Source organism: Balaenoptera physalus (assembly GCF_965194825.1).
Source record: "Balaenoptera physalus genome assembly, chromosome: 12".
In the NCBI taxonomy this organism is placed as follows: Eukaryota; Metazoa; Chordata; class Mammalia; order Artiodactyla; family Balaenopteridae; genus Balaenoptera; species Balaenoptera physalus.
In genome coordinates, this window is record NC_138897.1 from 58,501,525 (window position 1) to 58,519,847 (window position 18,323).

General features: G+C 40.2%; 1 protein-coding gene across 18 annotated transcripts in view; it reads right to left on the minus strand.

The window, feature by feature from the left end:
• GREB1L (GREB1 like retinoic acid receptor coactivator) overlaps window positions 1-18,323 on the minus strand; it is a 263,389-nt gene that overhangs the window by 53,657 nt on the left and 191,409 nt on the right. For 17 of the 18 annotated variants that reach the window (XR_014252078.1, XR_014252079.1, XM_082418584.1 and 14 more), the window contains 8 exons: window positions 16,246-16,362; window positions 15,530-15,649; window positions 14,362-14,499; window positions 12,595-12,780; window positions 8,093-8,419; window positions 6,920-7,048; window positions 6,246-6,380; window positions 3,665-3,862 (listed from right to left, as the gene is read on the minus strand). Coding sequence is in view for 16 of the 18 variants with exons in the window: in XM_082418584.1 (XP_082274710.1) it covers window positions 3,665-3,862; window positions 6,246-6,380; window positions 6,920-7,048; window positions 8,093-8,419; window positions 12,595-12,780; window positions 14,362-14,499; window positions 15,530-15,649; window positions 16,246-16,362 (1,350 nt within the window). In the remaining 2 variants the exon portion in view is untranslated. The remainder of the gene's footprint in view (window positions 1-3,664; window positions 3,863-6,245; window positions 6,381-6,919; window positions 7,049-8,092; window positions 8,420-12,594; window positions 12,781-14,361; window positions 14,500-15,529; window positions 15,650-16,245; window positions 16,363-18,323) is intronic. The other variant, XM_082418575.1, reaches the window with a different exon arrangement.

Genomic DNA, 18,323 nt, shown 5'->3' on the forward strand with positions numbered 1-18,323 from the left:
TAGTACTTTCTTCCCTGGGATCCCATTCCCTGCTGCCTTTCTCACTTCCTTTTTTCTGCTTACATTTTCTGCTGACTAACAAGGAGATATAAGGTTGATGAGACCAAGAAAATACATTTTAGAAAGTGAAATTGCCTTCCTTTATCTCTTCTCCTCCCCTCCTAATCCCTACCACTGCCTTAAAACCTATCTACATATCAGCAGACGAAACTGTCTCTCTGGTTCTTTTATGATCAGGCATGTAATTGAGGTGTCAAATTTATGTCATTCCCCTGAGCATGATAAAACTTCCTTGACTGGACACTCCTAGATCTGCTCCCATTTGCTGGGGGCTCCCACGGATACAATTTTAAAAGCAGGAAGGAGGAAAATATGGACAGTTATTAATCCTTCCTGTTTTCATCCTACTCATGTTGAGTTGAAAGTGGCTTGCATTTTGATCGCATTTTGATAACCTAGTATTCTAATTTACAGAATTTGGAGCTTCTTGAATTAGAAGAACTATGCTACAACATCAGTCTGTAAAAAAAATGACACTAAAACAAAAGAATTTCCTATCGTCTAAAAATTCCTTATGTTGCTTCTCCACTGATCACTGCAGCATTTACAAGTCCATCTGGGGCAAACTTAAAAATGTTTAACCCATTTCATTTCTCTTTTTTTACCTTCCAATTCTTTCTGTAATGTTTTCTTTTGTCTTCTTTTCCTCCCTGCCTCCCTTCCTTAGTTAGAAAGTAAGTTAAGGTATCAAATGCTTCACCTTAGTGCTGAGTCTGCAACAACGTGATGGTTTCTATTTTCAACTTTTTCTTTCAGCCACACAAGGGCTGCCAAGGATGTGGCCTTTCTGCATGTCCTGGCTGCTTCTCCCTGCCTGGTGCTTTTCCTGGCAGGCTGGCTGCTGAAATGCTTCCTTTAGGGAAAGGCAAATGGAACCAGAGAGCAAAGCACTTGGACACTGGTGTTCCCTCGGCCCATCCCTCCCCTTCCTCCCTCCAGCTCCAGCTCTCCCTTCGAACCCAAACCCGTAGTTGAGCCCCTACTGGTGCCAGGCCCAGGAGAGGCAGAAATGAGGCACCAGGCACACAGAGATGAGAAAACAGCCCTTGTCCCCAAAGCACTGCCCTCTGGACCTTAGGCAAATGTAGCTCTCCTTGATTCACATGGCAAAATATGAGGAAACTGAGTCAGATGACTTCTTGAGAATCCTCTGTGCTTTCATAGCAATGACTTTCAAGAGTTGTTTTAGTGGAGAATCTCTGCTCTGGACAATCTCTTTACACCTTAAAATGCTTCTGGTCCTTCGGGTTCTATCAACTGTTATGTGTTCCAAAAATACAAAGGTATTCAAATAAAAAAAGCAAATAAATTTTGGTGTTGTTATGATATGGAATATCATATACATTCATTACGAATGATGCTTACAAAAGCTTAATGATGTGGAAAAATGTGCCTGCTATAATATCAGACATAGGCAGAGAAGAGAGCCTGGAACACTAGGTATTAAGTCATTTTAACAGTGATTATCCTTGAGTGGTGGGATTATAAGTGTTTAAAACTTCCTACTTTCTTTTATTTTTCAAAATAAAGAAAACCACAATTCTGGTTTTTTCTATAATAAAAATGAATACAGTTATTTAAAAATATATAGAAGTGATTGTTTTTGCAGCAAAAATTTTCAGTATGTATGCCAAGGCCAGATGTGAATAATTTTAAAAATATGCTTTGCCTTGAATTTTCTGAATCTCTCTGTAACACTGATTTTCTTGGATTCTAAGCTTATGTAACTAGTCAAATACCAGTCCTTTCTAAGGAATGATGATCTCAAAATACTCACTTTGGAAAAATCTGAGGGCGTTGAGAAGGGAAAAGGAAGGACCAATAGAGTTTCTCTATCTGTCAAAAATGCAGGGTTTTATTTAGGGTCTTGCATTGATTAAGAAAGGTGAAAATACAGGTCATCAAGAGGTTATTTGAGGAAAAGGCTCTGGGGAGAGAATAACCACTTGCCCATGGATGATTTCACCCCTTGAAACAGGTGCTAAGATGACTTGGCTGGAGTATGACTGGGATATCAGATCACAAACTCAGGAAGGCCATAAATGCCCTTTGGTACAAGTAAAAAACCTACAAGAGAAGGTGCTCCCTCCTTAGTAATGAAGTGGAAAATCCACAAGAAGTAGCAAAAATCTGGTTAATGCCTGGTGTGACGAAAGCCCCTCCATTTCCCTCAGTGGAGGGGGGCGGAAAGAAAATGACGAATGGCCAGTAGCTGAGGATGTCTAGAACTCACTCCGGTTTCTGGGAGAGCTGTGAGAGAAGGCATTTGACCGTCTCTGGCTAATTCACCTATAAGTCAATATTTCTAACAGGCCATTTTGTAACTTGTCATTCAAAATTTTAGAGGCTAAAACGCAGGTTGCACTGTTAACCAGGCACTTGGGTCTCGACAAGGCATGGAAAGACTTTACATGTCTCAGTCACAGCCACTAAGAGATGTTAAAGAGGGAAAAGCCTTTTGTTATTCAGCTCATCTGGCCCATGGAACTTAGAACGAAAGATTTTTTGTAGAGCTGTGCTAATCAAAGAGTGGTCCTCTGACCAGCCGCCCAGGTAGCCCCTGGGAGCTTGTTGGAAATGCAGAATCTGGAGCCCACCCAGACCTACTGAAGGGGAATCTGCATTTTAACAAGATTCCCAGTGATCTGCATGCACCCTAAAGTTTAAGGAGCACTGAATGACAGGTGTGGAACACATAAACTGTATTTTAAGCTCTTCTGAAGTTTTCTGCTTCCTGTTTTCGAATATACTGAAAATAAATTTTTTTACTGTGGCAAAAAGATTTATCCTCCAGTTAAAATCTGTGTGTGTGTGTGTGTGTGTGTGTGTGTGTGTGTGTGTGTGTATGTGTGTTTTCCCCCAGCTAAGGTACTCAGAAGCAACTTCACATTTATAATTTCTTTTTCAAACCTAGTTTACAAAGGCAGGCATTTTCAGCAGTCTCAATTTTCTAAATTCCTTATTGCTTCTTGTAATTCTAAGCAACTTTTATGTTTGAGAGGGATGTTATTTACCACAGACTTCTAAAATATTTGCTCCCTACCTTTTCACATTTTCTGGAAAAAAATTTTTTTCCTCTCTACTTATTCTCTTAAGGTCATTAGGAGAAATTCTAACTTTGAATTTTTTTTAATGAGGTTTCTCATTGCTGACACAGGGGATGGGGTTCTGGTTTCTAGGCTGAAAATCTGCTGGCAGTGTGCAAAAGGTATAAGTATCCTCCTATGAGAATGACTCACTGAGCCACAGAAGGACTTCAGGTGGCACAGACCCCGTCATCCCAGGCAGGGCTATCTTTGCCTTGAGGAAATTTCCCTTCATGAATGAGTGGCCAGTTTCTAATCCACTGATGACATCACAGACTTAATAGAATCAGGCAAACATGCACAGCAATTTACCGTTGACCTAGGAGGGAAAAGGTCAGAGTACTTTGAGGAAATACTCACAGATAAATTTGAAGTAATATTTAAAGTACTCCTGTGATATTTATTACTGTAAAAAAGGATGGAAGTGCCCTAAAAATGTTTGGATTAAGCCAAAGAAAGAGGCAGAGGGAATCTAAGGCTGGATCTAGGTAGGGCCCTCTTTGAAAGTTCCATCTTACCTGATTGTCGAATCCGTTGAAGCGTTTGCTGGACCAGAACCTCTGATCTCGGGACAATGATGATGAAGTCCACTTTGCTGAAGTGGCCGAGGTCCAGGCTCTGGCTGCCGCTGTCTGCTATAGCACACACCTGGGACAAGAGTTTTCTGGCAACTGTAAGCTGCGGTTGATAAATCTGGAAGGGTTCATTATCTAAATCTAAAATTTAAAAAAGTCATAAGAACAAGATTAATTCACTTCTGTGATGGCCTCTATGAATCCATATAGGGACGAATAATACACATAGGGTAGAGTGATGCTCTATCACCAAGAATCCTCACTTTCTATCCTCACTCTATTGACTTTTAATAGATTTGCCCACTTTTCCCTGACAACTTGGCTGAAAGGATGTGCTCAAGAGTGAATGTAGTAGTTTTACAAATGTATTATTTTAATATCAATTGTCTCACAAGGCATGAACTCAGCACCCCTCCCCTGCCCAGAAATGGGGGGACAGACCGCACTCTTGCAGCAGGAGCCAGGACTCATCTCTGGAAAGGGGAAGAGTTTCTTGGTTTCTTTAGGACTATCAGCACAGGTCAGGTGCCTGAGCCCAGACCCAGTTCAGAGCTAATGCCATAACCATAATCATGCTGAGTTCCTCTGAGCTTTTCTGGATGGCACTGCAGTAAACATTTCCTCTCCAGCAAGTCAGTTGTAACATGGCTTGAAATTCTCCTCCCCATGACACTAACTTCACCTTTCTTCCCACTTGACTCCACTTTGCCAGTGCTTGTGACCTAGCAGGTCTGGGTGACTGTGGTCAACTCCCATGCTGATGCCTGTACTATCTGAAGAGACCTGACCCATGACATGGCCAGCTGGCTGCTCAATAGGTGACGTATTAGAAAAACATTGCCCAGATACTCTAAACAAGCCAGTAGCTTTTTATTACAAGTTATAGTCAAGCGATCAATCTCTCTTACACATGCGTGCATGCACACACACACATAATGAGAGACAGGCTTAGTCAGCTAAACACCTGAGCAGAAACATTTAATGCTTCTTGAAAGGGCTGCTTTTTATCAGGAACACATGTGGAAGTCTGACTGGAACACACAAGGGCCCAATTAACCTGTGCTAATGAATGTTTTCTAAAATAAGCTGCAATACTTCCCAGGCAAAGACGGTAGTCATGGGACCCCAGCCACCATGGAACCCTGACAGTGAGTGGAGATTTATACAGGTTGGGTCTCCCTACTGGCTGAGAGAACCTACTAGAAAAGCCCCAAACTGCAACTTTTAATAATAGCCCAAATAGTTTTTGACCCACAAAGATTACCAATCAAAATAAAAATCTGTCTTTGGATAGTTAGGCTGTTGTTTCTTTCATTTTGTGGGTTAGATGAATGGGGAGTAACACAGGGAATGGCATAACTTTGTAGAATTGAACTTAACAAATTTTGAAGTTGGAAACCTAAAAATATCTTTAAGCAATGTTTCTTTTCTTTTTCTTTTTTTTTTTCTAACCACCAAGATCTCTCATTTATTATTATTTTAAGCTTTTTTTTTTTTTTTTTTGGCCACATAGCTTGCGGGATCTTAATTCCCTGACCAGGGATTGAACCCAGGGTACCAGGGAATTCCCGAGCAATGTTTCTTAAACAGGGAATCAAGGATATGAACGTGGGCATCTGAGAATTTCAAAATTTTAACTTTGTTCACATAACACATTTCAGATCATCTGGATGATCACTTTATTGTCATGCAATGTCCAGAAGTCAAAAACTTTTGCCTTTGAATTCGTTTTTACGCCTGAGCTGATGGCAAGCCATGCTACTTTTCCTGCTGAGGTCATCCTAATGCATAAAGGGTGCATTCCCATCAAGTGGAAGCCAAAAGGCTGTCAGCATCCACTTGTATGGACCTGCTTCGTATCCATCCTTCTCCCGTTCTCTGTTCTGTCCTTTCTTATATTGTCCCTATCAAACAGGGAACTGGGGAAGGATTTGAACCTAAAGGAATCCAATCTAGCGATTGAACTCCTCACCCCTGGTCCCACCGTCCGCCTTGGCATTCTGCAAGCTCGTTGTAGGTCAGATGATACGTCAGTGTTTCTGCTCCAGCTGCCAGGAAGACCTCACTAACCCTGAGATTATGTGTGTTTTACACATTGGAGAGTAGATGCAGGGAGCAGAGAGCCAGAAGCCCTGCACAGACTGTAGTCTAGATTCTTTGAAGTAGTTCTTTGAAGCCCTACATGAGCACCCACAGTGATGGGCACAGCTGGTGGAGTTAAGGAAAGTACACCAAGGACCCCCGCTACCCCCAAAAAAACAAAAACAGAGAGAGAGGCACTGCTTAAAATAAAGTCTTTGGCTTTGATTTTAATTCTAGGAGACATTTACTAAGAACAAAGGCGTTGGGCCCAGGCCACAGGGTAAGGCATTTTTAACTTGAGCCAGATTTATCGTGTAGATAATGAGGAAAGGCCTGTCATAGTCTGTGACTTGAAGACAAGACCTCAAAACCCTCAGAATGACTTAGCTTCTATGTCTGTCCTGAGGACTAGTTTCTTCCTTTCGGCCTGAGGTGACATTACCCAGGTTCTGCGTGGGGATCATAGCAGCAGCCTCCTGAGGTGACACACATTCATTAAGGTCTCCATTGAAAGGGGTCACCACACTATCTCCTCTTCTCTGTTGCATTTTTTCTAGCAGCTTGTCTAGGTCATCACCTATTACAAAATAAAGTGGAGATAAGAGAGTCACAAGGAATGACATGTTTGTATCAGTCTCCAAGTTGGGCAGTTACGCTGGGCTCCCGTCAAGATCTGTTGGTCATCCCACTTTTCACGTCGGAATTTACACTCAGCCACCCCTGTAGCAGGATCTCGGTAGCCAGAGCTACCCTCGTTTGTATCGTGCTTACAGGTTCCATGCTCTCACAGACTAAATCTCTCTCAGCCCCTATAATACTCAGAGCAGGCAGGACGGGGTCATTATATCTCCATTTGACATATTAGAAAACTGAGATCTGGGGAGGCAGAGCATTGCCCAAGGTCACACAACAAAGCAGTGGCTGAGCTGAGGCCTCACATCCTTGTGCCTGGACCCCTTTGCTGTGTCAGTAACAAAATGCTTAGGAGAAACCATTCCAAATGAGGGAAGATCAGCGGGCAAGCTTAAGCTCCACACTCAGCTCACACTAAGATTTCAATTCAGAAAATCACGCAGCCAGGGGCCGGCAGTGTTGCTGAATCTGACTGCCACTCACCTAACGATGTGGTTTTGAAATGCGATGCCAGGAAACTGACCTTTCCTGTGATGAGCTCATAACTAATTTCTTTCAAAAACTCACTTGTGGTGAGCATGCTCTCTGCCAGAGCTCTGGACTGATGCTGACCTGCAGAACAGAGGGGGAGACAACATGCCAGTGAACCAATGTTCACCGGGAAGTGACTTAGAACAGCAAGAACTGGAAGCACAACTAAAGTATGTAGCTAGAGGGACTTGGCTAAGAAAAGTATGGCACATCAAAAGATGGGCAATTACACAGCATTTGAAATGACAGTTTCAAAATTTCATTTGAAAAGTTTATAATACAAAGTTAGGTGATCAAGGGAAAAAAATAACATACCTTATGTTTGTAATGGTGAGAACATACCATGTATCTATTTAAAAGGCTCAGGAGGAATGTGAAAAACCTTTAAAAAATTGTGTCTGCATGGCTATTATGAATATCAGTCTTAAAAATATAAACTTATGTTGTTTTTTTACAAATGAAAATTAGAAAATGAATGTGTTACACTTTCTGATGAAGCTTTTTGAAAGAAATATGTATCACAGAGAGATGGGCAGGTGGGTTTGGTCAAAGCAAGAGGGCTTGTCCCCTTTGCTAGGAAGAGGTGAGAGCCATTCACTGAGAGGAGAAAAGCAAAATTTGGTCCAAATGGCAACTCAGGACGGTGCCTGATAGAAAATCAGCACCAGAAACAAAAATCCATTTTGTAACATACCAACTTTCTGAACATTTTCTTTAGGGTCAATGTTATAACATTAAATATCCTCTTAGTGAAGAGGTGAATATATGAGCTAAGTTCCTGGCAAATATGATTAACTGGCTTAAACCACCTGTGGCAATGGCTTTATCACATGCTAGAGTGGTAACATTTCCAAAACATCTTAAGGACAGAAGTTACATGAGGCAAGGGTATCTGTTACTAGGGTGTGCTTTGAAATAATGCTCCCACACCAGCTGACAGGGACACCAGCCAAACTAAGGGCTACAAAAATCTGATCTGAGGAGCAAAGGAAAAGTTAAAATTAGGAGGAAGAACCCAAGTTGTAGCCCTTGACCAGAGATTAATTACATGGATGCCTGAAACACCCCATTAGTATTATTCAAATGGACAGATGATTGAATGAATGGATTGAAAAAATTACTCACCTAATACTACCACACAAAACTCATTTCCTCTGATTTTCGATGCACAAATTGTCACAACATAATCTGGTAGTTTTTGATAGTGTCTCATTTCACTGAGAGTCCTCAATGTCTCTGAAATGCCCTCTGCCAAGGAGTTCTGGGTCACAATCACATGAACCAAGTCTTGAGATACGCTGGCAATTAATCTAGCCAGCCAGGGGAGTTGTCCTGGTGACACAGGCGTGCACTGACCACCCATCTGCAGGGCTCTCTCTCTCAGAGTAAATTCCTGCATAGCTTTCAGCATAATTTGCTCAAATTCTTCCCTGAGAGGTATCTGATCAGGACCTAAATTGAAGAGAATTACAGCTAGAATTTTTTTATTTTTTTAAATCACAGCTAGAAAAGAGACACACACACACACACACACACACACACACACATCAGTGTGCAGTCTATTCCAGCTGGCAAATAAGCCCTTTTTCCTGTAGTGGCCTCAAGTATACTGCCTCTACTAACCATTTTCCATTGGTAAATTACCTTCTCTCTTTTCTGTTTGCCTTGATACACATTTTTTTAAAATGCAGACTTCTATTCTTGATATCTTTAAAAGAAGATGTGCTCAAAGACAGTATCAATTCCATTGTATGCCTTGGGAGATGGTCACCGAAGGTGGTATTTTTGTTGACATATTAAACTTGGCGTTACAGAAATAGTTAACGACTAATGAAGCAAGAAGCTAACCTACTGGTATACAATCAGCTTCAGGCTTCACTCATTTCTCATTTTATTCATAGGCACCTTAGAGAAACATTTTAATGTATTGCCTCTATACCTGATTTTGAGAATACTGTCCACGAGGAAAACTAAGTTTAATTATTTTTCACTCCCGATTTATATTTAGGCAGTTCCACGCTTTCCCCAGATAGAGAATGCTCTCATCACCTAGTTATTCCCCAGGGTTCTGGGTTAAGAATGGCATGCGGCCCTCCCTGGCCGAGGTTATGGCTAAGCTTACATGGGTGATCTGTGGTCCCTGGAATTAGGGGGATTTTGTTTCTTTCTAGAAACTCAACCAGTCTTTTTTTTTTTTTTTTTGGGCCGAGCCGCGCAGCTTGTGGGATCTTAGCTTCCCTACCAGGGATCGAATCCACGCCCCCTGCATTGGAGGTGCAGAGTCTTACTCACTGGGCCGCCAGGGAAGTCCTTCAACCAGTCTTTAAGACAAAGTAAGCAAGTCAATGTCTGGCATCCAAGTGACACAAATGAATTCCTACACTTAGTTTAAATTGAAACCGGCAAGACTATGTTCACTCCTGCTACTCAAAGTCCTTTCTTTTGCTGTGCGGACCTGAGATTTGAAACTCAGCCTCCTGAAACAGATATAGACCCCCTCAGTGTCTGTGATCTGAGATCAAGCAATAGCTTCAGAATCCAAAGCCAAAATCCCCTTGCAAAGAATACAGGGATGAGGGACTGGACTTCTGTATGGGAACGAGGCACCTGAGTGAGTCAGAAACCTTTCCTTCCTCTAACAGGGGTTTAAGTGGCCTCCCTGGACCCTGCCCATCTTCTCAGGGAAAGTAAAAAAAAAATGCAAGTTTAGTAATGGATAGGATAAGGAAAATTAAATAAAATATCATATATTTTAAAAATAAACAATTTTAATTGGAAAAAAACAGTTTTTTCCAGGATTGGTTGGAACCAGAAGGAGGCAGGAGAGTGAAGTCCTCACAGATTTCTCTCTACTATACATGGAAAGAGGGCAAGAAAATGGCAATGCTTACATTGTGTTTATGTTTTCGTACCTTCCCCAATCCCTTACTAGTGGATGCCTTATTATCACCTGGGAGCCACCAAAGCTTCTGATCTTCATTTAACTTTATCAAATTAGCACCACGGTTCGTGGCCACTGAGTACACACTTAGTAGTGAGCTCAAAGCGCAAGATCTGTACTGACTGCATTGAGAAGAGGGGAAGATGGTCATGTACTTAAAGCTTTCTTCCATCAGAACAAATGACAGCTCAAAAGCATGTGGCTGTGACTTCTCCAGTTCCCTCCTGCCTCTCATAGACAATCTGAGGAGGCTGGTTAACAGGTGTGTCCATAAGGCTCCCTCCAAACCACCATTGAGTAACATTTTCTGTTACGCAGCATAATTAATTCCAAATACAAAGGCATTCTGGGAAAATAAAATATCAAACATGTTCATAGCGTTCTCGGTTGCCTTAAAACTCACTTTTACAGAGTTTTGACTGAATTACTGTTAGGAATTGAGAAATGGAGGAAAATGTATCAAAGTTTAAATGAGGTAAGAAACTTTTTAGAGTAAATTGCCCTGCTTCCAATCACCTCCCATCATTTCTGCATCCTTAGCCTTTAGAGCTAAATTGCAGGAGCCTTTTCTCCACTTTTCACAAGCTTGATAATATATAGTAATTTTTTTTCTTCAAATGCTTATCTCCAGTAACTCAGCGTAGCCCAGGCATCAGGTCTGAAGGCTTTTCAGATAGAGTCACCATAATAGGAAAAGACAAGTTTCCAACAGACTCAGAGTCCTCCAAGAATCTCTGGATTTGCTGATTTCATTATCTACTTCAAAAGATTTTCAGATTGTGAAATAACAGAGACATTTTTTTTAAAGTGATTGTAGTGGAAAGGTCTGTTCTTTCTGAAAAATCTTGCTTTTCTTCTTCTCTGTTACCTTCAGATAACTGAGCCATCCAAGTATTACACCTGTCCTTTTAGAAGTTTGGATTTATTTTTTCAAATGTCAATTTATAATCTTTAGCATATGTGAAAATTTTCTTGCTGCCTTCTTCAAAACTTCTGAAGGCAAAAAAAAAAAAAAAAATTAAGGACTCCAGAAGAGTTAAAGAGAAGAGATGTCTCAATGTACAAAATTTAGATTAGGAAAAAGAAATATCTATTTATGTTGGACATTGAGAAACATAATTAATTGGTTGCAAGTAAAACTCTGGAGAGAACTGATCCTGCAGGGTAGAGAAGAGTTTTGTCTAATTGAATGGAGATTGTTCTATTTTTTAAGAAAAGAGCTTTTACTAATTTAAGGAAAGAGGTTTTGTTTTGACCATTTAGTTTCTTTAATTAACTTGGACTTTGACTATTTAAATTGTTATTGAGATTTTAAAAAATGCTATACTGATAGGTTTGGTTAACTAAAATAGCATTACTTTATGTGGCCTTGTATAACTGATTCTGGATACATCTAGAAGCTAGTTTTTCATCTTGGAACACGGTTGAAAGTCAGTATGTATCAATTAAAATTATGACATCAAATGTCAGACCCGGGTGATTTTTATAATTTTACTACCTACTAATAAAAATAATTAGCAAGTCCTAGATTTATCATGAAAGTGGCTCATGAGATACCTGAAGCCTTGCAGGTTTCAAAAGCCCATGTCAGAGCAGATCCCATTTCAAAGTAGATTCCATGTCAAAGCAGGCCTTTGGGCTCTCAGGGTACTAAGAGTTGCAGCCATGATTGCTAGCTGATCTCCAAAGACTGAAGCTGAAACTTGTGTGTGTGTGTGTGTGTGTTTAACATTGTTTGGCCCATGTTTTTTATTATTTAACACCAAAGTATTTTAAAACATTAAAAAAAATTCACAAGAGTGCAGATAAAATTTTTAATGTGTAATTTTACATCTTGAACATTTTCCTAAGTAAATCAGTGGTTTGAAGTCCTGGAGTATGTATATAATTAGGCTGCATATTAGATGGCCTACTGCAGTTTGCAAAATAAAGGACATTGCAATGTAAATGCTGTGGAGCCACTAAAGTACTGTCAGGGCACCTGCATACACCCACTGTGGGGCTCAGGAGGAGATATCAAATAGAGGAAGTGAAGGGTTCATGACCTAGGTATCCCCTTACCCTAAAGCCCAGAAAACCTTCCAGGGAGGTCCAAGTTACTACCTCAGTGAAAGGAAGCAGTTTGGACTACATCAAAGGGATGGAGCTGGAGAAGAAAAAAATGGGTGTAGGGGCAGTGGATAAACAAGATAAAAAGGCTAAGTGGAAAATTGGAAAATAATTGTCTAACACAATGGCTACATTTGCATTCCAGATGGTAGCTGCACTTTCAGAAAGGTGGCTTGGCCTGACTCACAAGGGAGGTACCCATGGCACAGCCCTTGGACAGTCTGCCTACATCAACTACTTTGGAGACTTTAGGACCATTATGGCACTGGACACCAGGTGGAGCAATTTATCTCTTCTAGGACCCAAAGAAGCAAAGCCAGGAGCAAGGGAGGCTCGATCTGAGAGAAATAGGGGGGAGAAAAAGAAGTAGGAAAGAGAAGGAAAGGAGTAGGAAAGAAATGGAGGAGAGGAAAGGGAAAAGCCATAGAGAATGGGGTTGAAGAAAAAGAATGTTAGACGTGAAAGAGGGGAAAGTAAGAGGTGGATAAATGTGAGAAAGTGGGTAAGAAAGGAAAAAAGTATGCTCCAAAAAAGAATAAAAATCGTCGCCATCAAATGATTATTGAAAATAGCTTACCCAGCCGCACGAGATACTGTATTGTCAGAAGAATCATGTTTTCCACGCTCAGGAGTTGGCTGCCAGTCAAACCTAACTGTTCCAAATCTTTGTTTTCCAACTGTGGAATCTTGTAGCAATTCACCAGCAGAGGACTCACAACAATGTCACCAACATTTCCATAGAAATAGGGTAAAGTGCCATAGCCTGCCCCCAATAGAAGCAGGTCAGTAAAGTTCAACATTTCTTTTTGAGGTCCAACCAGGTATACTTGCTCAACTAGGATCAACGATGCTTAACGAAGTTCCCTGCCCTCTGAGATGGCTACCAAACAAATCACTCAAATATATCAATCCCAGGGAATTCATGCGAATGCTCTAAATTCTAAATTCTACCCTTTCATTAAATTAGAAGAACAGGAAGCAAAATACTCAAATTATATTAATATTCAAACTATATTATATAAGAGACATGTTAATATTATATCTCTGCCATACAGGACTGATGAGAGTTTGCAGAAACATCTCTGTACCCTTTGTAAAACGGCAAGAATAAAATGTTTTCAGATAAAATTCCTGATCAAGTTTCTTTTCAGAAAAGAAGTCAGAAAACAAACAAACAGACAAGCTACAATAACATGTGTCACTTCTTGAGGTTTTCTTTTAAAAAATTTAAGCTAAATTCATTGATCAACAGCAATATTCTTCCAGCTGCAGGGACTTGGAGGTTCTTACTCTTTTTGCTATCTTAGCCATTTCTGTTGTGTTCTCTTCCTAATTGTCAGTAAACAGCCTTAAATCATCTTAGAAGTAGATAGGACACAAATGTGTTGAAAATACACCCTGTATTGGTGGTATGGTGAAGAGAACAGTCCCTCTGTGAGTCTTTCTAAAAGGCAGACTCCAGAGGGTCCTCATGTTTTATGTATCTTTCCAAGGCTTAGTTGCACTGTGCATGCAATTCAAATGTTCAGTAAGAACTTCCTGACTATATGGAATTTAAACAACTGGGATTCCCCCTAGTGCCTATAGGTCCAGGAGCAGTGGATAGGGCAGCCTGATAAAGAACAGGGCTCAAAGCGAAACCATCCATGTCTGGCTCAAGCCAACTGCAAGAAACAGATAACACCTCACATAGACATACCATAAAGATCTAGTGGGCTTAAACACCCTATCTGTTTAGTCCCGAAGGTAAAGCCGGCAGTCTTCTTCTTCTGGCCTAGGCTAGCCCCCTGACAAGGGCACTCTTGATGTGGGTATGAAAGGCACTAAATTAGTCATGGAATCTAGGGACCCCTACATTTCTACACCTCCACTTATAGAGAGCTTGGAAAGGCTCTCACTCCTAAATGCTACCCCATGGTTTAGATCTGCAGCTCTGGGGCCTCTTGGTTCTCCCAAGTGGGGCCTCTTCGCTGGCTCAGCTTGTTCCTTTTCTCTGCGGTTTGGCTCCCTTTGACTGAAATGAGCCCTCCCCAACCTTGTCTGCTCTCATCCCCCCCCTCAGTTCCCCAGCTGAAACATCACCTCTGAGATGATGGAGAGCTTGACTGTGAACCTCTAGACTGCCCCACTAAACAGTGCTCCTTGTGGGCCAAAAGACTTTGCCTTATTCCCAACTTCTAGTCCCATGTTTAGGATATCATGAAGGAGCTGACCAATAAATGCTTAAAGAATTAATAGATGGATCAATGAATACCTTCATGAACACATGAATAGACACGCAGTGAAATGGAGAAGTGTTCCTAGATTCCAGCAGACACAGGCAACTTGGAATTCCTTTCCTTACCTATCAGGATTACTGGTCTAACTCCTGAGTTACTCAGCAGATTTTCAGGAACAATTACAGTTTCCCCTGCAGGAATGGGTCGAGGTTGTAAAATTCCAGTTAATGGGGTCTGTGGAACTGGGGCAGATAAAAGGGACTCTGGAAAAAAAGTTGTTTGACAAGAAGGATTAGATAGGAAGGATAAATGAAATATAGTTGAAATCAACACAGTGTTAATACTTTTAATATGCAAGTTTTATAAGTTTAATGGCTTTTTTATTAAAGTAATTTGTGTTTATTGTATAAAATAAGAAATGAGAAAAACAAACAAAAATATCAACCATTATCAAATCGTCTGGAGATAACTACTATTTAGCATTTTGGCAGTTTTTCCTTCTAGTTGTTTTTCCACATACAGTATTTTGGATTCTGTTTTGTATTTTATCTCCCCCCACCCTAGATTATCAAGGCATATCTACTCATTACAGAAAATGTGAAAAGTATAGAAAAGTGAGAATAAGGATAAATTCATCATTAATCAGTACTACCTAGAGGCAACCACAGTAACATACCGGCATAATTTTTCTGTATTTATCATTTCTCTGTAGATTTTAGAATCATTTTTTAAACAAATGTAAATTTTTAAAGAACCCCATCTATGTCTTAGAATTGGTATATTTACATTTGTCTGTGTTTCATACAGCAAGGTAGATGAGCATTTGAACATTTAATTGTAAGCACCAAATGGCCACAGCTTGGATATTATAAAGGAGAACCAGTTGGTTTTTCAGGATTCTAGTCACAGACTGAACCATCCAATTCAGAAATAATAAGTATAGGTCACATAAGGAACCAGATCACAGGAGGATACATCAAATACCACTATTGGCAAAGCAAGTTCATTTATGCTCTATAATGGTGGATTGGTAGCATCACGCCCTACATAAAGAGTGGTTTATTGATACTATAGTGTAAAACAAAGACAGATGGTGAATCAAGATCTTTTGTGATGGCACATATGCTTATAGGGATGGCAGATGTGATGGGGACAAAATATTAGCTGCTATAGTACTGGACACAATAGTTAGTTAAGGAAATTTATCTTCAAGGGTTCATGGAAAGAACGAGAGAGGGAGATACCTTTGTTAATTTAAGGAAACTTAAAACCCATCTTCTGTTGAAATCTTACCAGTTCTTGAAAGAGGGCGAACTGCAGGAATAGGTACAACTAAACCAGGTTGGGGGACAGGTGACCCAGGATACCATCCTCGGTGTCGTTTCTTTGGTGGCCCAGAAATGAACATGGTAGCTGAATACAAAAAGAAAGATGAGCCTTGTCCTTAGTAATGGAAGAAGGGAAAGAAGCCAAAGTAACATAGGACCTTTACTATGATTATACTCAGAAAGTCGAAGTCACTTTTCTAGAGGTAAAGATAAAGTTAGAAAAAGTCACACACTAACAGCACTAACAGCTGCAGGCTGTTTTACAGTGTACCGTTTCACCCAGATTATTTCATCTGATTCTATCAACAACCCTGTGAAGTTGTAGGACAACTACATTGTTATACCCATTTTGTAGATGGTGAAAGGAAGGCTCACATTTACCCAGAGTCACACAACAGAGAGGAACTTTGAACCCTGTACTTTGGTCATCAAAGCCCATGGCTTTTCAAGACACTTCTTATATATTTGTTTCAATGTTATTTCCTAGGTAGGCCCACCCTTGTAGCATCACCAAGATATGTAATCGTAATTGTTCATACCAATCATAAATTTTCAAAACATTGCACGAGAAGCTAAGAAAAAACTGGGAGTGTGCTGCCAGATAATTCATCATTCCAAACTCTCTGGAGCACTTCTTCCATAATTAAGTGTTATTTCAAAACTCTAAGATGGGTATTGTACCTTGGTCTCCTGAGGCAAAGCTAGGTCTTGGTGACAAAGAGTAATTCCCTGGGCGGGCTGGAGTGGAGCTAGACGCACTGCTCTTTCCTCCATGGCTACTGTTTCCATTAGCAGCATCTGTGGTACACAAGAGGAGCCACTCAGAACAGAGTCTGGGCAGGACACTGCTTTCTGTGATGCCGCAACCATATGACAAACCTCACATAGGATTCAAAGAAATCCCACTGACGGAACAGCCCAGTTGTATAGAGTCAACTACAACCATCAGAGTAGTACTTTAACTAACATGAAATGTCACCCAAAATAATTTTCTAGGACCCCAAGAGATCTTTTAGAATCTCTTAGGTGTTTTTTTTTACCTTTTATCATGGAAATTTTCAAACATATATAAAAGCAGAGAGAAGGGTATATAAACTATGTACCCATCACCCAGCTTCAACATTTATCAACATGTGGCCAACCCTGCTTTATTTATACTCCCTATCTTTTCCCTCCACCCACATACACACATATGGGCTCTGGATTATTCTGAAGCAAACTCATTTGTCATATCATTTCATCCATAAATACTTTTGCAGGTGTTTCTAAAAGAAAAGGACTCTTAAAAAACATAACCGTGATCTTTTTTATACTTAAAATTAACAATGATCAATAATTTCTTAATATCCTATCAGTATTCAAATTTCTCCCAATCAGCTCAGAAATGGCTTTTTACATTTCTTGTTCAAACTGGGGTTCAAAAAATATCCACACACTGAATTTAGTTGCTATGTCCCTTAAACCTCTTTTAATCTATAGAATTCTCCTTCTTTTTCTTTCTAACAATTAATTTGCTGAAAACCTGGCAGAATTTCTCATTTCCTGTATTTTGCTGATTGGATATCCATGGTGTCATTTGATGTCTCCTCTAATTCCTAAACTAATCATTAGATATAGATGTTTGCTCAGATTCAAGTTTGATTTTTTTTGGCAAGAGTATCTCATAAGTCCTGTTGTATACTTCCATTAAGAGGCACATAATGACCAGTTTTCTCTTTTCTTGTGATGTTAAGATTCATCAGTGGGTTTAAGAGTTGTCAGCCTAATCTTCAAGTTACAAAGTTGTTCATCGGCCTCTCATCTGATGGTTTTAGCAATCATGATGATTACTGCCAAGATCCATAATTTCATTAATTTTTCTTCTATGCTGTAAAAACTTGGATTCAATTTGTTCCAGTCTGTAATCTAAACGGAAGGCAGATTCCGCAAGAATTGTTGGACCAGAGTAAGAACAAAAGTGGTCTGGATAAATTATGATACCTAACTATTGGAAAGTTTCCAAGAATGATAGGTTCTCTTTCTCTTTATTTTTCTTCTACCTCTCGGACCATTTTTTTTTTCTTAAACACTTAAATTTTCTACAGGTCTGCCTTTAGTTCATAGCTTGCCTTACCCGACATTTCTCCTTGGCTGACACTATCTACGTGGTGATTTTAACCATATGCTGGTGGCTCAACTTTATACCATTAGTCCTACTTTCCCCCTACGATAAATTAAATTACCGTTGAGTAGCTCCACTTGGATGCCTCATTGGTATTTCAAACTCATCATGTCCAAAACTGAACTCACAATCTCCTCCTGGGGAACCTGCTCCCCTTGCTGTATTCCCTATCTCAAGCAACGGTACTAACCATTAGCCCAGAAAGATGGACGTCAACTGAGACCTCTTCTTCTGCTTTACGCTCCCATTAATCAGTCAAGTCTGCTCATTTTACATCCTGAGTAGTTCTCCAATCTGTCTCCTCCACTCCAACCTATTCTCACCCTGGTCAAGGACCTCATCATTTCTCACCCAGACTACTGAATGACCTGCAACTTGTATTCCCAAAGCTTTCTTTTTGCTGCCAAAATGATCTAGCTTAAGTTAAAATAAGACCATGTCACTCCCCTGTGCCATAAGTTATAGAGTGAAATCCATACTTCTTATCCTGACCTCCTATGACCTTTCCCTTTTCTGCCTCTTGCTCACCTCCTGCTACTCCCTGAGTTTTACATTGTATGTTTCTAACCAGTCCAAACTGCTGGAAGTTCCTGCACAT